The sequence below is a fragment of the Berghia stephanieae genome, chromosome 3 (assembly GCF_034508935.2).
Source record: "Berghia stephanieae isolate SIO BIC M18660-M18661 chromosome 3, UCSD_Bste_1.3, whole genome shotgun sequence".
Taxonomy (NCBI): domain Eukaryota; kingdom Metazoa; phylum Mollusca; class Gastropoda; order Nudibranchia; family Aeolidiidae; genus Berghia; species Berghia stephanieae.
In genome coordinates, this window is record NC_088362.1 from 90,631,251 (window position 1) to 90,651,844 (window position 20,594).

At 31.9% G+C, this 20,594-nt stretch overlaps 1 protein-coding gene across 8 annotated transcripts in view; it reads right to left on the bottom strand.

The window, feature by feature from the left end:
- LOC144968797 (X-linked retinitis pigmentosa GTPase regulator-like) overlaps positions 1–20,594 on the bottom strand; it is a 36,956-nt gene that overhangs the window by 4,235 nt on the left and 12,127 nt on the right. The window contains exons 9-16 of one of the 8 annotated variants that reach the window (XM_078907492.1): positions 18,403–18,527; positions 17,366–17,554; positions 16,276–16,432; positions 13,202–13,275; positions 12,045–12,104; positions 10,465–10,551; positions 7,985–8,380; positions 3,433–3,559 (exon numbers count right to left, since the gene is read on the bottom strand). In XM_078907492.1, coding sequence (XP_078763618.1) covers positions 3,433–3,559; positions 7,985–8,380; positions 10,465–10,551; positions 12,045–12,104; positions 13,202–13,275; positions 16,276–16,432; positions 17,366–17,554; positions 18,403–18,527 — 1,215 coding nt within the window. The remainder of the gene's footprint in view (positions 1–3,432; positions 3,560–7,984; positions 8,381–10,464; positions 10,552–12,044; positions 12,105–13,201; positions 13,276–16,275; positions 16,433–17,365; positions 17,555–18,402; positions 18,528–20,594) is intronic. The other 7 variants (XM_078907493.1, XM_078907495.1, XM_078907497.1 and 4 more) reach the window with 7 other exon arrangements.

Consider the following 20,594-nt stretch of genomic DNA (forward strand, 5'->3'; position numbering starts at 1 on the left):
GATTTTTCAATTTTGGGTTTTTGGTACCCAATCATAGCTTATTTTATGCTTTAAAACTTGATACCAAATTTATACAATTCTGATTATTCATTGCTGAGATATGACCGTTTGAAGTAGGGAGAGTGTAAAAACCAAGTTATCAGAAAATTGACTTTAAAGTGAGGCACCACTTTCACGAACAGTCAAATCAATGAGCAAAGATAATTCCTTAGATACAGGCATTGGAAATTTGACGAGAATAGTAAAATTTGGCATGAGCTTAGATTATACATTAAATAATGAACCTACACATTTTTGAAACAATCCAATTATTACGTTTGTAGTTATTCATTATTATGTAAGATGTTCTTAAAATAAATAAAACACCAATAAAAAAAAATAAATGCCGACAATTTTATGACATAGCTCACTTTTTCAAGAATTTTTGATATTTAAATAAAGAATCAATGAAATAACAATTATTAATGTGAAATTTTTGTCTTTTTTTCATAGAGAAAATACGATTTCAAAATGCCAAAAGTTAAAGAAGGGTTTATAATTTCAAAGTACAGTTTTGAAACTACGTGAAGTCGGGTGGGCAGGGAAAGAATTATCAAGAAAGAGGATGAGAGAAGAAGAGAAAGAATGAGAGAGTAAAATACACACACACACGCACGCACACACACACACACACACACACACACACATGAGAGAGAGAAAGAGAGAGAGAGAGAGAGAGAGAGAGACAGAAAAAGAGGAGCGAGAGGGGGAGGGGAGAGAGACTGCTTGTGCAGAGGACGGGAGGGAAATAGCATAAAGATTGAAACCTGTATAAGTGTGTGTGTGTGTGTGTGTGTGTTTGTGTGTTTGTGTGTTTGTATGTGTGAAAGAAACAAAAGGGAGACGGAGAGAGTGAGGTAGACATGAAGAAAGGGATGGAGGCGGAGCAAAGAATTGTAGGGAAAGAAGCATTGTTAAGAAAGCATTTTGTTTCAAAGTAAGTCATAGTCAATCAAATGGAAACATATTGACCAATGAGATTGCAATTAAAGAAATGGGCTGGTCAAATCATTCATTGCATTGTTTCCATTTTGAGTCAGATGACAGCATAAGGAGGAGGGGTGGGGCTTATTGTGTTGTGACTTACATGAAAACATGTTATTGAATCTCTCAAGTTTTCCTTAGCGTTCACCCACATTGTTGATTGTCTAAAAAGACTCCCCTCCCCTCCCCCCCCCCTTCTTTCAGTATACAAAGAAAGCACGACCAAACGAACATCCATCTCTCTCTCTCTCTCTGTTTGTCTCTCTCTCTCTCTCTCTCTCTCTCCTCTTCATCTATCTATCTATCTATCTATCTGTCTGTGTGTCTGTCTGTCTGTCTGTCTATCTATCTATCTATCTATCTATCTATCTGTCTGTCTGTCTGTCTGTCTGTCTGTCTGTCTGTCTGTCTGTCTGTCTGTCTGTCTATCTATCTATCTATCTATCTATCTATCTTTCTATCTATCTATCTATTTATCCATTAATAGTCTCTCTGTCTGTTTATCTATCCATTTCATTTTTTAGTTACATTTCATTAATTGTTAAAGGCTCTATTTATTATTCTGCTTTTGTACTTAAAATTAAATGTTTATCCTACAACAATCTCTGTAAGTGTAAGATTAGGCAACTGTCGTCCTATTAAGTCTTAGCAAGTCCTATAATTTCATGAATAAAAAAAAAGGGACAAAGGAGGACCCTCACCTTGATCATTAACCAATGAAGATAGACAAAGAAATAGTAGCATGTGGTGTGTATCAAAATGCACAAACACACACATATATGTAACACACGCATGCTGACGTCATGAATCATCCCCCGAGCATTATGGGTGACAGCGCATGTGATGAGCGTTGACCAATCAGAATCATTCATTTGTAAGGTTGTCAGGGAAAAACCTAGACTTGTTTACAGTTTTTAAAGTTCATTATTGGTTGAACCATGAAATTATGGAAACAGTCATGCTTTCTCTGAGATAGATAAAGACACGCTCTTTGCTGTGATATCTTACATCTTATTGGGGGAGAAAAAGACTCGGTATTACTAAGCCTTGGAAAGGGTGGTTCTCTGAGAGAAAGTCAACTCTCGTTTTGAATGTGTCACTGATAGTTGCATTTTTAAACTTGAAATTTATATAACTTATCGTCAATATTTATGTTGAATTATTATGTTTTCATGTAGAAAAATGATTGTAGTTTCTGAAACAACCAAAAACTAAAATTTGATCATTTTGACCATTTCCACTTTAAAACCGGTTTACTTCGTTTTCCAAATCCCGACTTAATAACGCTTGGAGGCGTAGGGTCACATATGTGGTGTGGGAATATTGATATATGAATTTAAATATTTCTTTATTCAATGTAATGCACAGTTTACAATACATACATTTTTAAAAAAAATCAAAGTTGAGTCATTGTCTTTGTGGAATAATCAATTTTGATTCAAGAATGCAAGATTGAAAGAAGGGTAAGGCCTTGATGTCTGATTAATAAATGTCACTTAATTTTCATAATACAGTATTGCTTGTTAAATATCGTTTGATGAAATACTCTCATTTGAAAGTCTCTTCATTGCTTTCTTATCATAGCCTATTCATTTTCGTGCTGTTGTGGGGAGCCTTACGGAAAGAAATTTACAAGCAAAATGGATAGTACCAAACATTTAAAGAGATAAAGGAAGAAGGTAATGAAATAACACACACAAACGTTTATCTGTTGTTTTGAAGCGAAATTGAGGAAGAATAGACCATAGGAATGCTTCTAATACTTCTAAATATTTAAAACAATCTTTATCTGCAATTTCCATTCAAAACTATATTGTATGTGTCAGAACAACAGATGTTTTGATTTAGTTATCATTTGTGTAACAACATTACAAAACCTATTACATGTGTCAGAAATCTAATATTAAGATGATTGCCTAAAATCAAACTACAGAATTATTCTTCCTGATAATGTTACTGAATAGCTGATGCTTAGGTCACATTTAGTTTCTAAGAAGAGGAGTAAATAAAGAACTGAGAAAAAATCTGGTTTAAAGAAGATTTTTAATTATCTTACAGTTCAATATGATGCTGAAAAGAATTAGAATAAACGTATTTATAGTTGAATTTTTTCTTTCAGATGTTTATAAATTTAAGGCTAAATTTAAAAAAATATATATTGATATATAAATATCAACTTTCATATCGTAACCAAAATTCACATATGATATAACTAAGCAAAAAGCTACAGTTAGAAGAGCATGGTTTTACCTTATCGTCTCACTTATGATGAATATCATTATGCCTGTGCTTGTCATTCTCACCTAATCATTGAAATCTTTGTTTAATACTAAAGCTCTGGATTTTAGCTCATTTGAGCTTGAAATTTTTAAAAAATATATATAAATTGAAGTTCCATTGTTTTCTCACCACTTTCTTGCTGCAGATCTTCTAGGCTGTCTTTTTTGGCTATATGTTTTTCCTCCTCCATCTCTTCTTCGTTGTCTTCACTATCGCCATTTTTCTGTTTCCTTGGGACAGGCACTGGGCCTCTTGACTGAAAACATCAAAAATAGTTTATAGAGAGATGATGAATTAAAGTGCCATAATTGTTGGAAAAAAAAATTGTTACTATAATATATATTTATATATATATATATATATATATATATATATATATATATATAAGTGGAATTCATTTGCTAACACTTGTCGATGAGACAGTCAGTGATCAGATATGTATGCTGTGATATTCAAAAATATCATTAAGAGATATAACATTGACTCTCCTGAATGTGAATTGATATCCTCGAGAAGGAATTTACGTTCTTGATTTGTAACTTTATTTATCTATGGTACACACGTGTATGAAAGACACCCAGCACTCAGTCGTTTTTGTTTGCTGTTTTTTTTTCTATTCTATATTCATAGTGTATAATGCAGACATTTGCTTCCTTCTGTGGAAAATGAAACCATTAAAAGATGTAATGTAATACGAACCCTGTCGGGAGTTGACTTTCCATCAAGAAATTTACTTTAGACTTGTAAAAGGACAAGAAATAGGAATGTGTCATGTAGTCCAAATGGAGGTCACGATAGCCCAGTTGGTAGAGCACTTGTTTCATACACAAAGGGACCAAGATTTATCCTGGGGGTAGTCGAGATATTTTTCTGACCCCCCCCCCCACTCCCCCCCTGTCAACCCAACAATGATTGGGTAGCTGGTTCTGTCAAAGTTAAAGGAAAGTACTTTGCGATAGACTAGCATCCTATCCAAAGAATAGAAAGCAATTGCTATTGTCTGTTTCACGCTATAGAAACCGGGATAAACTCTGGCTTCATAGACCCAATGGGTCTGAAGGATTACTTCACTACTATTTCCAAATCCCACTTTAATGATAATTGCTTGTTGGATCATTAAATTCCTGCACTCCTTTGTTCATTTACTGATCGCAATTTGATTGTTGGCATTTAGTAACATAAAAAGCTCATTAATTTATTCTCGAGAATACCTAACTTCTTTGGAAGGTGTGATTTGAGGATGTGTTTAGTGCATTAGCAAGTCAGTGAGATCAGCTTTGGAATTTGGCAATTCCCCTTTAGTTTGTTTTTTGATTTATTTTTTTTACACTAAATAATTACTAAATAATAATAATAATAATAATAATAATAATAATAATAATAATAATAATAATAATAATAATGATAATGATAATAATAATAATAATAATAATAATAATAATAATAATTAATAATAATAATAATAATAATAATAATAATAATAATCTTTTTATTTTTTGTTCATGAGGGCAATTTTTTACAAACAATATGTTGTTCTGTTTTTAATTTCACAAAACTTTGACTGGATGTAGATAAATTACATATTTTTCAAAGGAAGTGTAAAGAACATGTATTTGGCAAAATAGAAAATTACAAAATAAAAGTTAGAAAGTAAAAGAAAAGTAGCAAAATGACTTTTTAAAAAGACGTTCAATTTTTTTAAATCACCAGAAAGAATCCTTCAAAAAAGAGGTTTGTAAATTGACCAATGGAGGTTCACCATAACATCTTTATCTTTAAAAGTGATGAAATAGATTAGATTGATAAAAGTCAAGACATCATCTGATTAGGGAGAATAGGGGCGGGGCTAAGAATTCTTTGGGCTGTATGTTTATTATAAAACCCTATGACAAGCAAAAGAATTAAGACACATATTATTTTAAATTCCAGCTACCAATGACTTTAAAATGCATATTGCTATTTACTATATTTAATGGTCTTAAAGAGTTTAATATACAAACTCCCATTCCTTCTTTAAGAATTTAAATAAAAATAAGGAACAAAGTTTTAGATACAATCAAGTCTTCAACAGAAACAAATGAAACAAGATACGATCTTAAGCAGAAATGCATAACTGTAAATGTCTTCTTGGTTGCTCCAATCTAATCTCCAAATTTATTGTTAATCTCTTATTTTAACTTGAGGCTTTAGACCTTTCATATTTTTCATGAAAGATCCTTATTGCTTAACGCAAAATCAAGTTCATTAACAGCTCAAGATTTAATCTATGAAAATTGATCACCCTCCTTGGCCTCAGCTGAAAAAAAAAGGTTGCACATTACAGGCAGTCTGACTGCATAAATATGTAATGTTAGTCGTTTTGTTTTGTCATGGAACATGATGTATGCAGATGACGTAGTACTTTTAAATGATAGAAAAGCTGTGGCAGAAAAGGAGCTGGAGAGCTGGACACGGATGTTGGAAAGGAGGGGATTAAGGGTAAGCAGATCAAAGACAGAGTATTTGTGCATAGGACAACAGAGAGCAGGACCACCAATAACGATAGGAGAAGAGGATGTGCCAGAGAAAAAAACAATTCAAATACTTAGAAACAACTGTACAAGGAGATGGGGGCAATGAGATGGAGGTTAAGAAGAGGATACAGACAGGCTGAAATAATTGGAGGAAGGTAGCTGGACTTATGTGTGACAAACGAATTTCCACAAAGCTGAAGGGAAATATATATATATACATCTGTTGTAAGACCAGCAATGTTATATGGATTAGAGACAGCAGCTTCGACAAAGAAACAGGATAAAGAAGTCGGGGTGGCAGAAATGAGGATGTGAGATGGTCAGTTGGCTGGTCAAGAAAAGATAAAGTGAGAAATGAACGAATTCGAAGGTTGACTGAAGAATGTATCAATAAAGATGAGAGAAGATAGAGTGAAATTGTTCAGATATGTTGAGACACAAGAGAGGGAGTACATGGAAAAGTAAGTATTGGATATACAATTAGCGGGAGAGAGAAAAAGACTAGATGGATAGATAGGGTAAAGGATGATATGAAAGAACTGGTCCTGGACGAAGATGATGCTATGAACCGAGATGCGTGGAGATGTGGCACTCATTATGGCAACCTTGCAAAATGCGGGATAAGCTGAAAGAAGAAGTAGAAGAAGTTGTTTTGTTTTCTTTGTTTACTTTTAAACACAGATCTGTTACAAGACAAATAGAATATCTATTTAATGACATAATGAGAATTGAGAAGAAAATTAGTTTATGATGCTTTTGGTCCGTGTCTTCTTTGTAATATCAATAAATATATAGTTTAAAAAAGAAACTATATTTTTAAATTTAAATGTTCCATAAGATTTTAAATTAAAAATCAAAGTGAAAAAAAAACAAAAACATAAAGGTAGAATTCTATTAGCAATAAATAATGTCAAGACATCAAAAATCCCAAGAAAGAAAACCAAATCCTGATTAGAAGAAAAAAATAAAAATAAAAATTAAATTTTAACTCTTTTTTTTTTTTAATGGACCCCATAAGCCAGTTGTAATCTTTATAAAAACTGAACTTAAGCTAAAATGGTAAAATAATATAAAACATTTAGCGATAAAACAAAAATTGAAACATATATCAGAATAATTAAAAAAAACAAACAATTAACTAAGATTTAAGAATCAAAATGATTACTTTTTCTAGGCAAGTTTTATAAGCAATAGCTTGCTGAAGTTGGAATGTGACAATCAGATTGGCACAAGGAACCACAAAAAATGGGGTATATGTAGCCACTATACCCTTAATGTGATGTCCAAGACATCGAAAGCAAACGAAAAAACGAGAGAAGCAATATCCATTAGCAGCTGTAGCATTTATCTCGCGAAATCAATACAAATCGGGCTGAGATTAAGGCATATTTCAGGCTTCACTTGTTTCATGTCAAATACATAAATAGTCCACATAATTAAAAGACAAAATAAGCATCGCAAATGAAATATAATCAAGTAAAATGCATAATTACAGTCTACTACCACAGTCTTCTTCCAAAATAAAATTTTGTATTTATGACAAAATATCAAAAAACTCAATGAACTACAGCAAATGCTTTGAATAACATTGACTTTTGTTCATAGTCATTTGTATTGATAGAGTGGATGTGGTAGTCGACTTACTTCAGTGTGCACAATAGTATTGATAAGCATGCACCAGCAATCACACACTAAAACAAATGTTATTTCAAAAGATATTAGTTTGTCATTACTAATAAATGAAAAGACATGCAACAATCATTACAGTGTTAATACTGCTTCAACACTCATAAATATTCATTAAATATTGACGTGAAAAAGGCATATTTTTGGCATTTTTAAGTAAATGATCTCCACAAAAAAACAACTTAAATGTGTTATATTGTTATACATAAAAACGATGATATAAATTTTTAAAAAAGATGTGAACACATTATGTTATGAATAAGTCTGAAACAATTCATACCATAATCAAAATTGATGTACTCACACAAACCAATATAATAAAAAGCAAGTTTGGGTCTTTTCCCCCCATTTTAAAGGTTGACAATATAATTGGTGATAGCATAGCCAAAAGGAATAAAACAATCAGTCCACATCTATCAAAAATATAAGAAAATACATCATATTGATATCACTTCTAATTCTATCAAAAAATAATTTCTTACTTTCTTGTCCTTATCCTCTTCACTCTTTTCACCTTCTTCTTCGTCCTCTACCTCTTCTTCCTTTTCTTCTTCTTCATCTTTCAAGTCTCTCACAGAATCCATATCATCATCTTTATCTTCATCACTTTTGCTTCCATCTTTTTCAACCAAAGCCGACTCTAATTCTTTCACATCCTTGTTTTCGCCCTCATCATTCACAGCATCATCATCATTCCAGGAATCCTCTGCCTTTTCCTCCTTGATTGATTCTTCTTCGGCTTTTGAAGACTTTCTCTTTTTTCCATTTTTCTTCTTTTTCTTCTTTATCTCAGCACCATCTGTGTTGTCCTCATCCTCCGTGTCACCATCACTGCCACTGCCATTACTTGCGCTGACACCATCATTTTTATCACCCTCCTGTCATCAGAATCAACATCCATTTGAGAATGGGAAAGGTGGACATTGCAAAAGCCAAAGAACAAAACAGGTCATCATTTGAGAGTGAATGAATATATCAAATATGGCAATATAAACTCATTTGCATAAACAATATTTTCATCAATTTTCTGTCATTCAATAATACAGGTGTAAGCATACCACAATTTGATTGAAAATGTTTGCATGTTGCAATTTTCAAACCCATTACAGTAATAACCGCTAACAAAATACACTTTAATCATTTTGGCTTTTACTATACCGCACTATTCATTGAAAAAAATGACTCATGACGTGTCAAAGTATCATCAGCCGAGCCAAGATGAAACAAATGTATTTTGTCAATATATGGCAAATAACAGTTGAGAAAAAAAAAATATCTTACATATAATTCTAAAAATATTTTTAGAAAGTTCTACTTCAATGAAGGAGATATTTTTGATCATAATATTATTGATCAAGGATTTTTTTTGTGTGCATTTCTCATTTATTCTAACCCTGAGAATGTATTGTTCAAGTGAAATGGTGGACCCTTTCAAGAGGTGAGATGGATGAGTAAATAAGGTGTGCACTATCATCGGAAAGACTTGGGTGTAAGACCCACTTTTTGCATTTAATTTTTTTTCCTTGAGTAAGAAAAAAATATCAATTTATTATTTTGCAGTTAAATTTGGTCTCACTTCAAATGAACAATGAAAATAAATTACCCCAATTGATTTAAAAAAAGAAAATTATCTTCTTTTTTTCATGAAACGAATAAAGTCAAAGAGGCTCCACAGGATTTTTTGCTTCTGTATCTGGGTAAGAGGGATAGGTGAAGCAATGGTTCATGTTTAAATGCATTTATCTGGATCAGGTTTAGATGCAAAATTGATTGAACTTTAAAATTTCATTTTTGATAAGAAATGGCGCTCAACATAAAAAAAGAAAATACCACTGATCACGGCCACATTTCAATCAAGAATATAACAATCCTCCTTTAAAAGGATTTCTTTGTATTAATGTCTTTTTTATTTTTAAAAAACCCCAAAAACAACCAAAAATAAAACTTACTCTTAACTATGATGTATTTTCAGGTTTTGTACCTTCAACTAAAAATCCTACAGTATTATTTAATTGAAATGTTTTCTGTGATATACATCTTAACATTTAAGAATACATCTATCTCCCATCAATATTTATTTTTCAAAGCAGAATACAATGTGTTTTTTGTGACCAAACTTGATTATGAAACTAATACATTTTAGACAATTTAAAAGCGATGATTTTAAAAAATATATTAAAAAAGCATTCATGCACACATGCTGCATTGATCTGAAGGCAATATATATTTATTTTTTCACATGTTAAAGCCATATTAAAAATTCTTTTGTCATAAAAATTGATCATTTCAATATTGGGAGCTTCTGTTCACACTTTAAATCAGCCATTTTCTTATTTAAAAATGCTCTGCACTTTATTTCAACAGCATAGTGTAGAATACAACTCTCCTTTTTAAAAAAATGTTATTATTGACTTTATATTCATCAACATGAATTTATTTATTGGTAGCAACCCATGTTCAGTTAATTACTTTTGAAATACTTAAATCAACGTTGAAAAGGGAATTAATTAAACCCTGGAAACTCTTATTGAAGAATTACAAATAAGAATCCTAGTCGAGACTAATTACTTTCTTTTCTTATCAAACGATAATATTTATGAGGTTCAAGTTCTTTTCTAAGGGGCAGTAAAGACAGGTTGCTATAAAATGTTCTGTAAGTGAAGTTCCATGAGAGTAAAAAGGTAAAACGAAAAGACTTTGAAATGTAACATTGCATACGATGACAATACATTGTCACATTTGGAAGCTTTTCCCTTTTTACCTTGATCTTTTTTGACATTTTAGGAGCTCTGGAGCTCATCACAATTAAAACGTGCAGTGATATGTGAGTTATTGAATGGTAGCATGACAAATGTGTGCCTTTTCTCTCTTTCAGGTTTGTTATACCCGCAATGGTGAATGGTGAATGCAATAGCTTAGTAACCAGTGACAGAAAGCATGCCATGGCACAAGGAGTGAATACCTTTACAGGAGGTAAGATGCCTGTTTTTGTGTCTGAAGATCTCGGTGTCAAGGCACGTCGGGGACTTACAAGAGGTCTTAGGGACTCCTGTTTGAGAATGTGTTTAAGACTCATAACTTATTTGTTTAACGAAAACCTGAATGGGTTGAGTATGATACTGTACCAGATAAAGCAGCTATAAAAATACAAGAATAAAATCATCCCATGATATTTTATTGTATTGATTGCCAGTATATCATACATACCTTTTCCTATCTTTATCTGACATCACTTCCTATTTCGAAATTTTAATTTTGTATTCTGATCCTTCATTCTATTTTCTTTCTCTAAATAATAATGATGATTTTGGAAAGCAATCCTGTCTTTCTCCTAATATTAAGTTTACATTTTATTAAATACATCCCCTGACAGTAATGGACAGTAAAAAATAAATAAAAGGACACAAATCAATATTATTATTTAAAATTACAAAAAGACATTTAAAAGTCTTTAAAAAATGAGTTTTCATAAGGAAATGTATATAAATTAATTAAGTTTACAATTCAAGAATAAAATGTTAATATACTTTTTCTTTAAACTCAGTAACTTAATATCAAAATTAGTACCCCAACCAAAACGTTTAATACCCTTCCACTACTACCAATTACGACTATGAGTCTAATACCCTTCCACTACTACCAATTACTACTATGAGTCTACAAGATTACAATCAATATTCCAATTAAAATTTTCATATCACTTAAAAAACATTCTTTAAAAAATCAATATTCCAATTAAAATTTTCATATCACTTAAAAAACATTCTTTAAAACTTATATCACCTCATCACAGCATACAGCCTAAAACCATTCTACTAAAACTAATTAATAATATTATTTTTCAAACATTGAACAGAACCTATAACCAATGCCGATTAATCAAAATCATTTTTTTCAAGCAACATTTACTGGAATGATTATTTAGACAAATATTACACTCCAAATAGAGCGTCCAATTGACAATTTTTGTACTTAAGGTTGAACTTGACACAAATATGAAGCATGGCAAAATTTTACTCTCACACCTAAGGAAGGAATCAGTTTATAGTATCTTATGGAGTGAAAATTATTATTTAGAGAACTGCATATTTTGGATGTTTTTGTGAATCTTAATTCTTTGTTGGAATGAGTACAGCTAATCATTTCAAATATCTTGTAATTAATTAATGTACTTGAAAACATAAAACAAATAAATTGTATTGTGCCTTAAAGAAAATATAATTGGCAAACATATCTGACCTACTCATTTAATTTGATTTGGAAACTTTTTCAATACATCAAGGATTTTTTATCTATCTGATTACAACAATTGTAACAGTTACAGAATAATTATGTATATATATTTTTTAAAATAATTCCTTTCTTTCATTGAGCTGCTGTTTTCACTTTTGTCTATCTATATTTTGAACTTTTTTCCAGGGGGGGGGGAGGTAATACTTATTTAATTAAATTCATCAGTGTATCCCAGCCTAGTATGTGATGCAGAGAAAATAATATGTGACGACAACCCACACCCATGCATGAAGCAAATGAAAACAATACCTGCTGACTAGACTGTGGCAGCCTACGGGGAGAGGCTTTGGGATGGGGAAGTTTTGTACGCTATTTCACATACAATTGAAAATAAAATAAGAAACTATAATTATTGGACAGAATATCAATATTACCTAAATATTTTTTGTTTCTCATTCATCATATTTTCAAATTGTTAATTTCAGAGCGAGGCTTTGGGATGGGAAGTTTTGTACACCATTTCACGTACCAATTGAAAATAAAATAAGAAACTAGAATTATTGAAGAGAATATCAACATTACCTGAATATTTTCTGTTTATCATTTATCATATTTTCAAAATAATTGGTCCAAAAATATAAACATAAATAATTTTGAAAGACAAAAAAAAAAGTTTGAAGAAAATTTCATTTCTTTGGGATGCTACCTTGACAAATGAAAGAGACAAAACAAGATAGGAATATTTAGATTCTGAAATTATTTCCAAAACTTTCCTGAACTGCTACACAATTTATTCTTGTGAGCAAATGCCACTTTAAAATTTTGAAAAAAAAAAAAAAGATCTAGGGTCATTAACGGCCATGCCAATTTGATTCTAAATGAATAATATTAATTTTTAAAAAAGAGATAAACACAAATGAAATTAAATAGAATAGGAATTGCTTTGTGATTTTAAAACAAAAACAAAACATATACGTCACTGATGGAACAGGATATAAATAAGGCAAAAGTAAAGATTTTACTTTCAAAGAAAAGTGTCCCCTTATTTTCTGATGAAAGTTGTTTTTTTTAAAAATAACTATACAATTATATACATAGAACGGCATGGTGGAATGTTAGCAATTGTAAATCTCCATTATCAAAGCATTTTACCCGAAAATTGATCTGTCAACTAATTGTAAAACACACTTTTTTAAAAACTTGCTTTTGCCATTCCATGACAGAGTGACAGAAGTTCTATCAGGGTTGTAATAATATGTTAGTGGTTGTAGCACTGGTGGTGGTTGGGATGATGTGTGGTGGTGGTTGCAATAGTAGTGGTGGTAGGGATGTTCATGTAGGGGCTGTGGTGACTCTTTATAATTCATTGAAAAATTTGAAAAAGAAGAAATTGTGATAGTGAAGGTCATCTTTCCAAACAAAAAGAGAACAGGTATAAAATTGTAGTATGTGTGAATAGGTATTACCTTTTTGTGTTTTCCTCGTGTATGGTCTTCATCTTCAGTGTCATCTCGACCACTGTCAGCATCTGATATTTTACCTAAAATAAAATAGGAATGGTTCTTTGAGAAAAACGAACATAATTCACTTTTACAGTGGGACAGTAACCGTTTACTGGCAAGACTGAATTTCTATTGAGAGCTAATTTCTTCCATCATTATGCAGACCAATATATTTTCACAAGTGGTCAAAATACCGCTTGTTTTTTCCCACCAGATTCACCAGATTGTATTGTTTTTTGTTTTTTTTTCTTTGATTTAAGATATGAAGGATCTTGGTGGTTATGATCCTCTGGTGAATAACACCATTGAAGAAATATGCTCGCAGGATAAGAAAAGTTGTACATGGATTTTGAAACTACATAAGTATTGTAATATATACATATTTATATAAACACAAACACACACACACACACACACACACAACACACACATATATATATATATATATATATATATATATATATATATATATATATATATATATATATATATATATATATATATAAAATTATCACCTCATTATTGTTACTTTCTCCAACAACGTTGTTTCATCCAAATTATGGAATCATCAGGGGGTCCAGGTGTCTGGGAGGAATGTTGTTGTGTTGTTGTGAGGACACAATAACATTAATCCCAGGCACCACACTGCTGTTTATTTCTTCATAAAATCGGATCACTTAGTTATAGTGCTGGAACCCAGCAAGTGACTGACAACAGCAGCTGCATGCTGTAAAAGTGGCTACCTGGACGGGGATTCCCCTTTTTGAGGGTTAAGACACAAAGTATTGCATTTTCGTGATGTAATACAACACCATATCTAGATGACCACTTACATTACAATAACTTACGGAACAGACAGTACTACTTTCACTTGTTATGTTGGTTCTTTTTTCGTTTTATTGTGATTATTCTGATAGGTTTTATAAGCAATTTAAAATCCCTACCATTTTAAAACATTTTTGTTGTTGTGCGGACAATAAAAAATTCAAATCTTTAAAATCAGACGTTGGATTCCGAAACTAATTAATGCTTTGTCCAGTCTTAATATTATTACACACAGTAAAACATTCATTTTCTGATTCAACACATTATAACTACGTTTTAATGGTCATAAATGTAATGGGCTGGACATCTGGTATGTTCTCTCCATTTGTATTTTGTATTATATTTAAAAGATATGGAGATAAGAGAATTAAACAATTTAACACACTCCTAAAGAACATATAAAGGTTTTACTTCACTATTACAAATAGAAACAAAACCACCGTCATTACACCAAACAACAACACCATCACAGTGGCGTAGTAGATAATAGAAGCAATGAATATGGTAGAAAAAGGTATTGCTCTCTCTCTCTCTCTTCTTTCTTCTCTCTCTCTCTCTCTCTCTCTCTCTCTTCTCTCTCTCTCTCTCTCTCTCTCTCTCTCTCTCTCACACACACACACACACACACACACACATACATACACCGATACATCCTGCATATACACACATATTACATACACACGTAAAAGACAGGCTAAGAGAAATGAATCACATTCACACTACACCTAATTCATACCACTGACAACGATATAACATCAACAGTTAGTACAGATAGTATTCCACAAAGGCAAGTTTGACTGAGGAAAATAAGAGGAGGGGGAGAGGGGGGGGGGGGGGGGGGGGGGGGGGGGTGAACTCAAACACAACCAAGATAGAGAAAATAATAGTGGCACTTCCTAGGAATTAACAGATATTCAGACATTATTCTCAATAGTCACAATGTACAAGTAGTGCAGCTGGTGAATAAAACTTTCCCACACCAATCAACAGAGACATGAATGAAACAAACCCATTCATTTCATATTTCTTAAATCAGTAACAGATGTGTCTTTAAGAACTATTATTATTGTAGGGCTACTTGCAGAGGGAGTGTATATATATATATATAATATATATATATATATATATATATATATATATATATATATATATATATATATATATATATATATATATATATATATATATATATATATATATATATTACATACGTTCCTGTACTACAATAAGTACGACTTCTTCACTCCTTTACCATATTCGTGGGAACGTTTAATGACAAAACTGTAGAATCAGTGTAGTAAAGTGTTCCATGGTCAGTAGGGAGTCCAGGAAATGATTATGACATTGTTTACATTGTGTAACTGGTCCAAATTCATCACCCACGATAGCCTAGACATCTCATAGACTGCTAGATATTCCCAGTGAAATTTGATACCCCACCCCTACACTTGTTACATATTTGTTGAACTGAATTAACATACTGAATTAACATTAGTGCAACAGAAAGTAGACAGTTTGTACTATGTACTAGTGTGAATAATAATAAACTGCAACGTCTGATTGTTGTTGTAGAGATTGCAGAAATATTTGATTTAAACGATAAATGTAGTGAAAATGTGAGTCTACTTTGCTGTGTTCCTGAGAAAGAAATATACTGATGATATCTATGATATTTAGTCCACCGTGTGAGGGGGATTTCAATCTATAACATGAGTGATATAGATTTACATTTAAGATAATTGTGGCTTGGCTATGCCATTATTTATCAGACCAATTAGACTACTCGCTTCACTGACTGCAGGCACGTGCCATGCCAGAGCGCAGGTAAAGAGAAGGAGAGTAGTGACCTCTTGACCCAGCATCTCAACTAAGTGATCCGCTGGTAAACCACTGTGACCAGGACTCCCTGGTGATACCAAGAATTGGATGAAACAATGTTGTTGGAGAAAGTAACAAAAATGAGGTGAGAATAAATAAATACTTCGCTCCAAGAAACTGTCCAGCACTCTATGTGTACCCAGCTAACTCCCCTCAACCATATATAGATATAAATAATATATATATATATATATATATATATATATATATATATATATATATATATATATATATATATATATATATATATATATATATATATATATATATATATGACACATTTTTTAAATAAATAAAAATATATCAATGTTAAATGAATATGAAAATTGTTTCACCATTCTGTAACTGTGGCACAAAGCCATTCTCTATAGTGTCTTCATTGACAGGTTTAGGAGACGACTTGAGGGCTGGCATAGTGGCACTTAATGATGGAAGAATACGACTCTGGCCAGGAGGAGGTAATGTCTGATTTAATTCTGATGAAAATGACCTCTGGCAATTTAAGAAAAAAAAATAATATTGTAATTAAGATAACAATGAAGTTGAGATCATGTTTTGGAGGGGGAAAAACCAACATAAAATGAGCATAAAATGAATCAATAATATTGATCTAACTGTTGAAAAAATCTGCTTGGAAATGAATCATCTATTCTAGAGTGAATTGGAAATAGCAAATAAAAGTTTTCTTTATAACTATTATTATTATTATGATTACAGTCGTCACCAGACTCAAAATGGTGATTTAGGAGCAGAATGAAGCATGCCGCTAATCATGGAGTTGTACTTGGTAGAAAGTAGAAAAGAAATGGCTTTACCTGGCCTTTACCGGTTCTTATATATCTACAGCCTATTTCAATTGTGGTTATGACTGAGATCTATTAAATTTTTTAAAAGCATTATTTTACTCTTTGTTGAGTTCTGCTCTTCTCCTTTCTTTCTTTATTCTACTTTTTTACTTTTTCAGTTATGGTTCCTCCAATCATATTCAAAATTATTCACAGCACAACATTCATAACTAAATGTATTATAGAAATGGTAAAATTTGAAACCCTCATTAACCTAATAAATTCATCTGACTAATATGTAAGGGCCTAATGATTTATGCAAATTTCAATGAAGCTTAATTAGAAAGATTTTGATGGGACTGGTTTAAATTCACCATCTTACTATGTGTATTAAACATCATAGTTTAATTCAAATACAAATTCAATGGCTACCTGCTTTCTTTTCACAACAGCTTCGATCTCAAAACGTAAAAAAAAATATATAAAAATAAAAAACTCCCAATGGCCTCTGTTCCCCCGTGACCCAATCCTCCACTCAAAACCACTATTCAATTAATAATACACATCAAAATCAAACAATAAGGAGTAATACCTTAGTTGTCTCCCCTGTCACAATGTAAATACCATGATATGTCCTTACCGAAACCTCGTCCCGTCTCCTCTCCCTGGCAGATAAGGTTCTAGTAAGAGAGGGAGATCCAAAACTTTCTACAGGTTGTGATATAAGAGTCTTCTTCATCTCATCAACTTCTTCTTTGTCATCCTCTTCTACACCATTCAAGGCCTTTGGACGAGCAGTAACTATCATGTGACACCCTCCACATGCCACCTGATTGTGTATTAAATGGAAAAATGAATGACTTTCTTTTACGTTTTGAATGCCAGCAAAACCATTGTTTTTAGAAAAAAAAACAAAACAAACAAACAAAAAACATCCTGTTTATAAAGAGAGGGTATTCGCTAATAATAAGTATTCCGTTGGGGCCATAAGCACCATGGAATTAATGATGTTTCTATAGCATAGAAGGACAAAAGCTTGCTACTCTTTGAGTAGGTTACCAGTCTATCACAAAGTACTTTCCACCAGATCTAACAGGTCTGATTATCCATCACTACTCAGTGAACAAGGGAAAATGTAAAATATCTTTCTTAAACTGTGGTGTATGAATTATAAGGAAATTCGACTCTTAATGAGTGTAAGTGTGAATAGCATGCGACAAAGTTAGCACAAAGGAGTCTCAGATCTCAATGGAGCCAAGGCCTCCTGGAATGCATAGTGTTGTTATTTTTTCAATAATATAAAAAAAAAGGAAAATTACTGTTTGAAATTTTCTTCTTAAAGAATCTAATAATTGATCCATCACTTAAATCTGGTTTTCTATCAGGGCGAGCTAAGTACACACATTTTAAGTCAAACTGATCAATTTTATGAAATTTTAATGTATTACATTGGAAAATATTGAATTCATCCTCACTGAAAACATAACTCAATTCTCTGAGAAATTGGATATATTCTCAACAAAAGCATATTATCTTATCTTAATATTTAGATTAGGAATCTAAATTCAATTTCAATGTCTGGTTTACCTCAACATCTTTACCCGTTGAGGTAGGAGTCGTGCAAATTTTTGGATTTAAGCTTATTGCATTCAAGGTCCACTGAAATGAGATGATTACCTTATCAACGAGGAACTTAGTGAATCTTTTAGAATGGAATGGTTTGAACTGATTGGAAAAGACATCACTGCCATGGGCCAGTTTGCCATGTCGTCCGTCCCCAAATGTGTACAACTGACCTTTCTCTGTATAGACAATAACAATAGCATGATGAAAATAACAAAGAAATAAACGAGAAATTACATTTAAAAGAAAAATGTAGAACTTATAATATATATCTAAAGATAACAAAAAGGGAAAACAGAGTTGCTAACTTTTCAAAATCAAAATTAGTAAAAATTCTAAGGCAAATATGGAACCTGAGTGATGATGATTATGATCATATGTTTATGATGATGATGGTGATTATATTGATGATAATAACGATGATGATGATGATGATGATGATGATGATGATGATGATGATGATGATGATGATGATGATGATGATGGTGGTGGTGGGGCTGTGGTGATGATGATGATGGTGCTGGTGGTGATCATGATGATCGTCAAATATGACGGTTAGTGATGATTTTGCAGGAATGGTACAAAATATTTACAATAATATAGAAAATAGCTCAAAATACGAGAACACAGGAATGTGAACAAATTCTCGATATATTTAGGTATGTCTAGAAATTTATTGTTTTAAAGGATCTAATTGTGTTGATGTATCTTTTGCAAGTAATCAAGAACTCCAGCTCATACTCAAAATTGTCAAATCTATTTTAAATCTAAACATTTTAAAAATGTTCTTTAAAATCCTCGTATTCAATATTACAGAATTAGTTATCAGTCATCATCATTATTCAAGTTTTGTTGCCATCAATAATAATAATAATAAATGGCATTTATATAGCGCTTTACCCCGTTGTCACAGGCTCTAAGCGCTTTACAGTGATATAAAACAAAACATATTACAGCGAGACAAGTGTGAAGGAAACGTGATACGAATTCAATTTAACAACAACAAAATATGAAAATAATATTGCAACATTATGACGTAAAAAGATAAAACTTTAAGCGAGATTTGAACGTTGTCAACGAATCCGAGCATCTCACGTGTGATGGGAGAGAGTTCCAAAAATGGGGTGCCGAAAATTGAAAAGACTGTTCACCTATTTTACGGAATGGCTTAGGTTTGACAAGGATTGATTGGTCATTGCTTGACCTCAAGTTTCTATTGGGGACATATATGTTTAGAAGGTCTTTAATATAGGCGGGACTGTTCGTGCTCAGGGATTTGTAGACAACAGTACAAATCTTATAGGCAACTCTTTTTTCCATAGGAAGCCAATGTAACTCACGGAGAAGAAGAGTTGCTGACGTGTATTTTTTGTTATTGCGTACAATGAGCCTGGCTGCGTTATTTTGAGCAACCTGAAGTTTGCTAATTTTGTCTTTAGCTAAATTCGCCCAAAGAGAGTTACAATAGTCCAATTTAGATAAAACAAGGGAATTAATTAAAAGTTCTGCTATATGCTTTGGTATTAAATTACGAATTTTGCTTATTTTTTTCATTTCTATGTACATAGATTGTATGGTGTTATTCACGTGGCTTGTCATGGAAAGATCTTTATCAATGATGACGCCGAGGTTTTTTGCTTTATTTGAAAATTCTATTGTGCTATTTCCGAGAGTAATAGGTGATGTATTTGCCTGTTTAAGGATACTCGGCCTTCCACACATTAAAATCTCAGTTTTACTTTCATTTAATTTTAACTTATTTTGGTACATCCAAGATTTAATCTCATTAAAACAGCTCGTAATTCGTTGTATTAAGAACTGTACATTACTAAGGGGTGCTGAATCATATATTTGCGTATCATCTGCATAAAAATGATAACTCAGATTGAATCTGGATATCACACTAGAAAGGGGCTGCATATATACAGTAAAAAGGACAGGGCCAAGAACAGTAGCCAATGCTACTATCATTATAATTACCATGTCCAATACCTCACTAAGCAACTGTAGTAGATGTAGATGATAATCTATTCTTGCTTTCTTAAAAATGTTTTACATTTAAACATAAAGAAATTCTACACTGATGATAAACAGGACTTTTTTTTTTCATTTATTACCACAGAATGAGAAATACAAGACTTATTGAACAAGAGATAAATATCCAGATAAAAGTTGTTTTTTTTCTTAAACTTGGTCTTTTAAAGAAAAAAATTTAGTTGGAAATATAAAGATCCTTTTAAAATTTT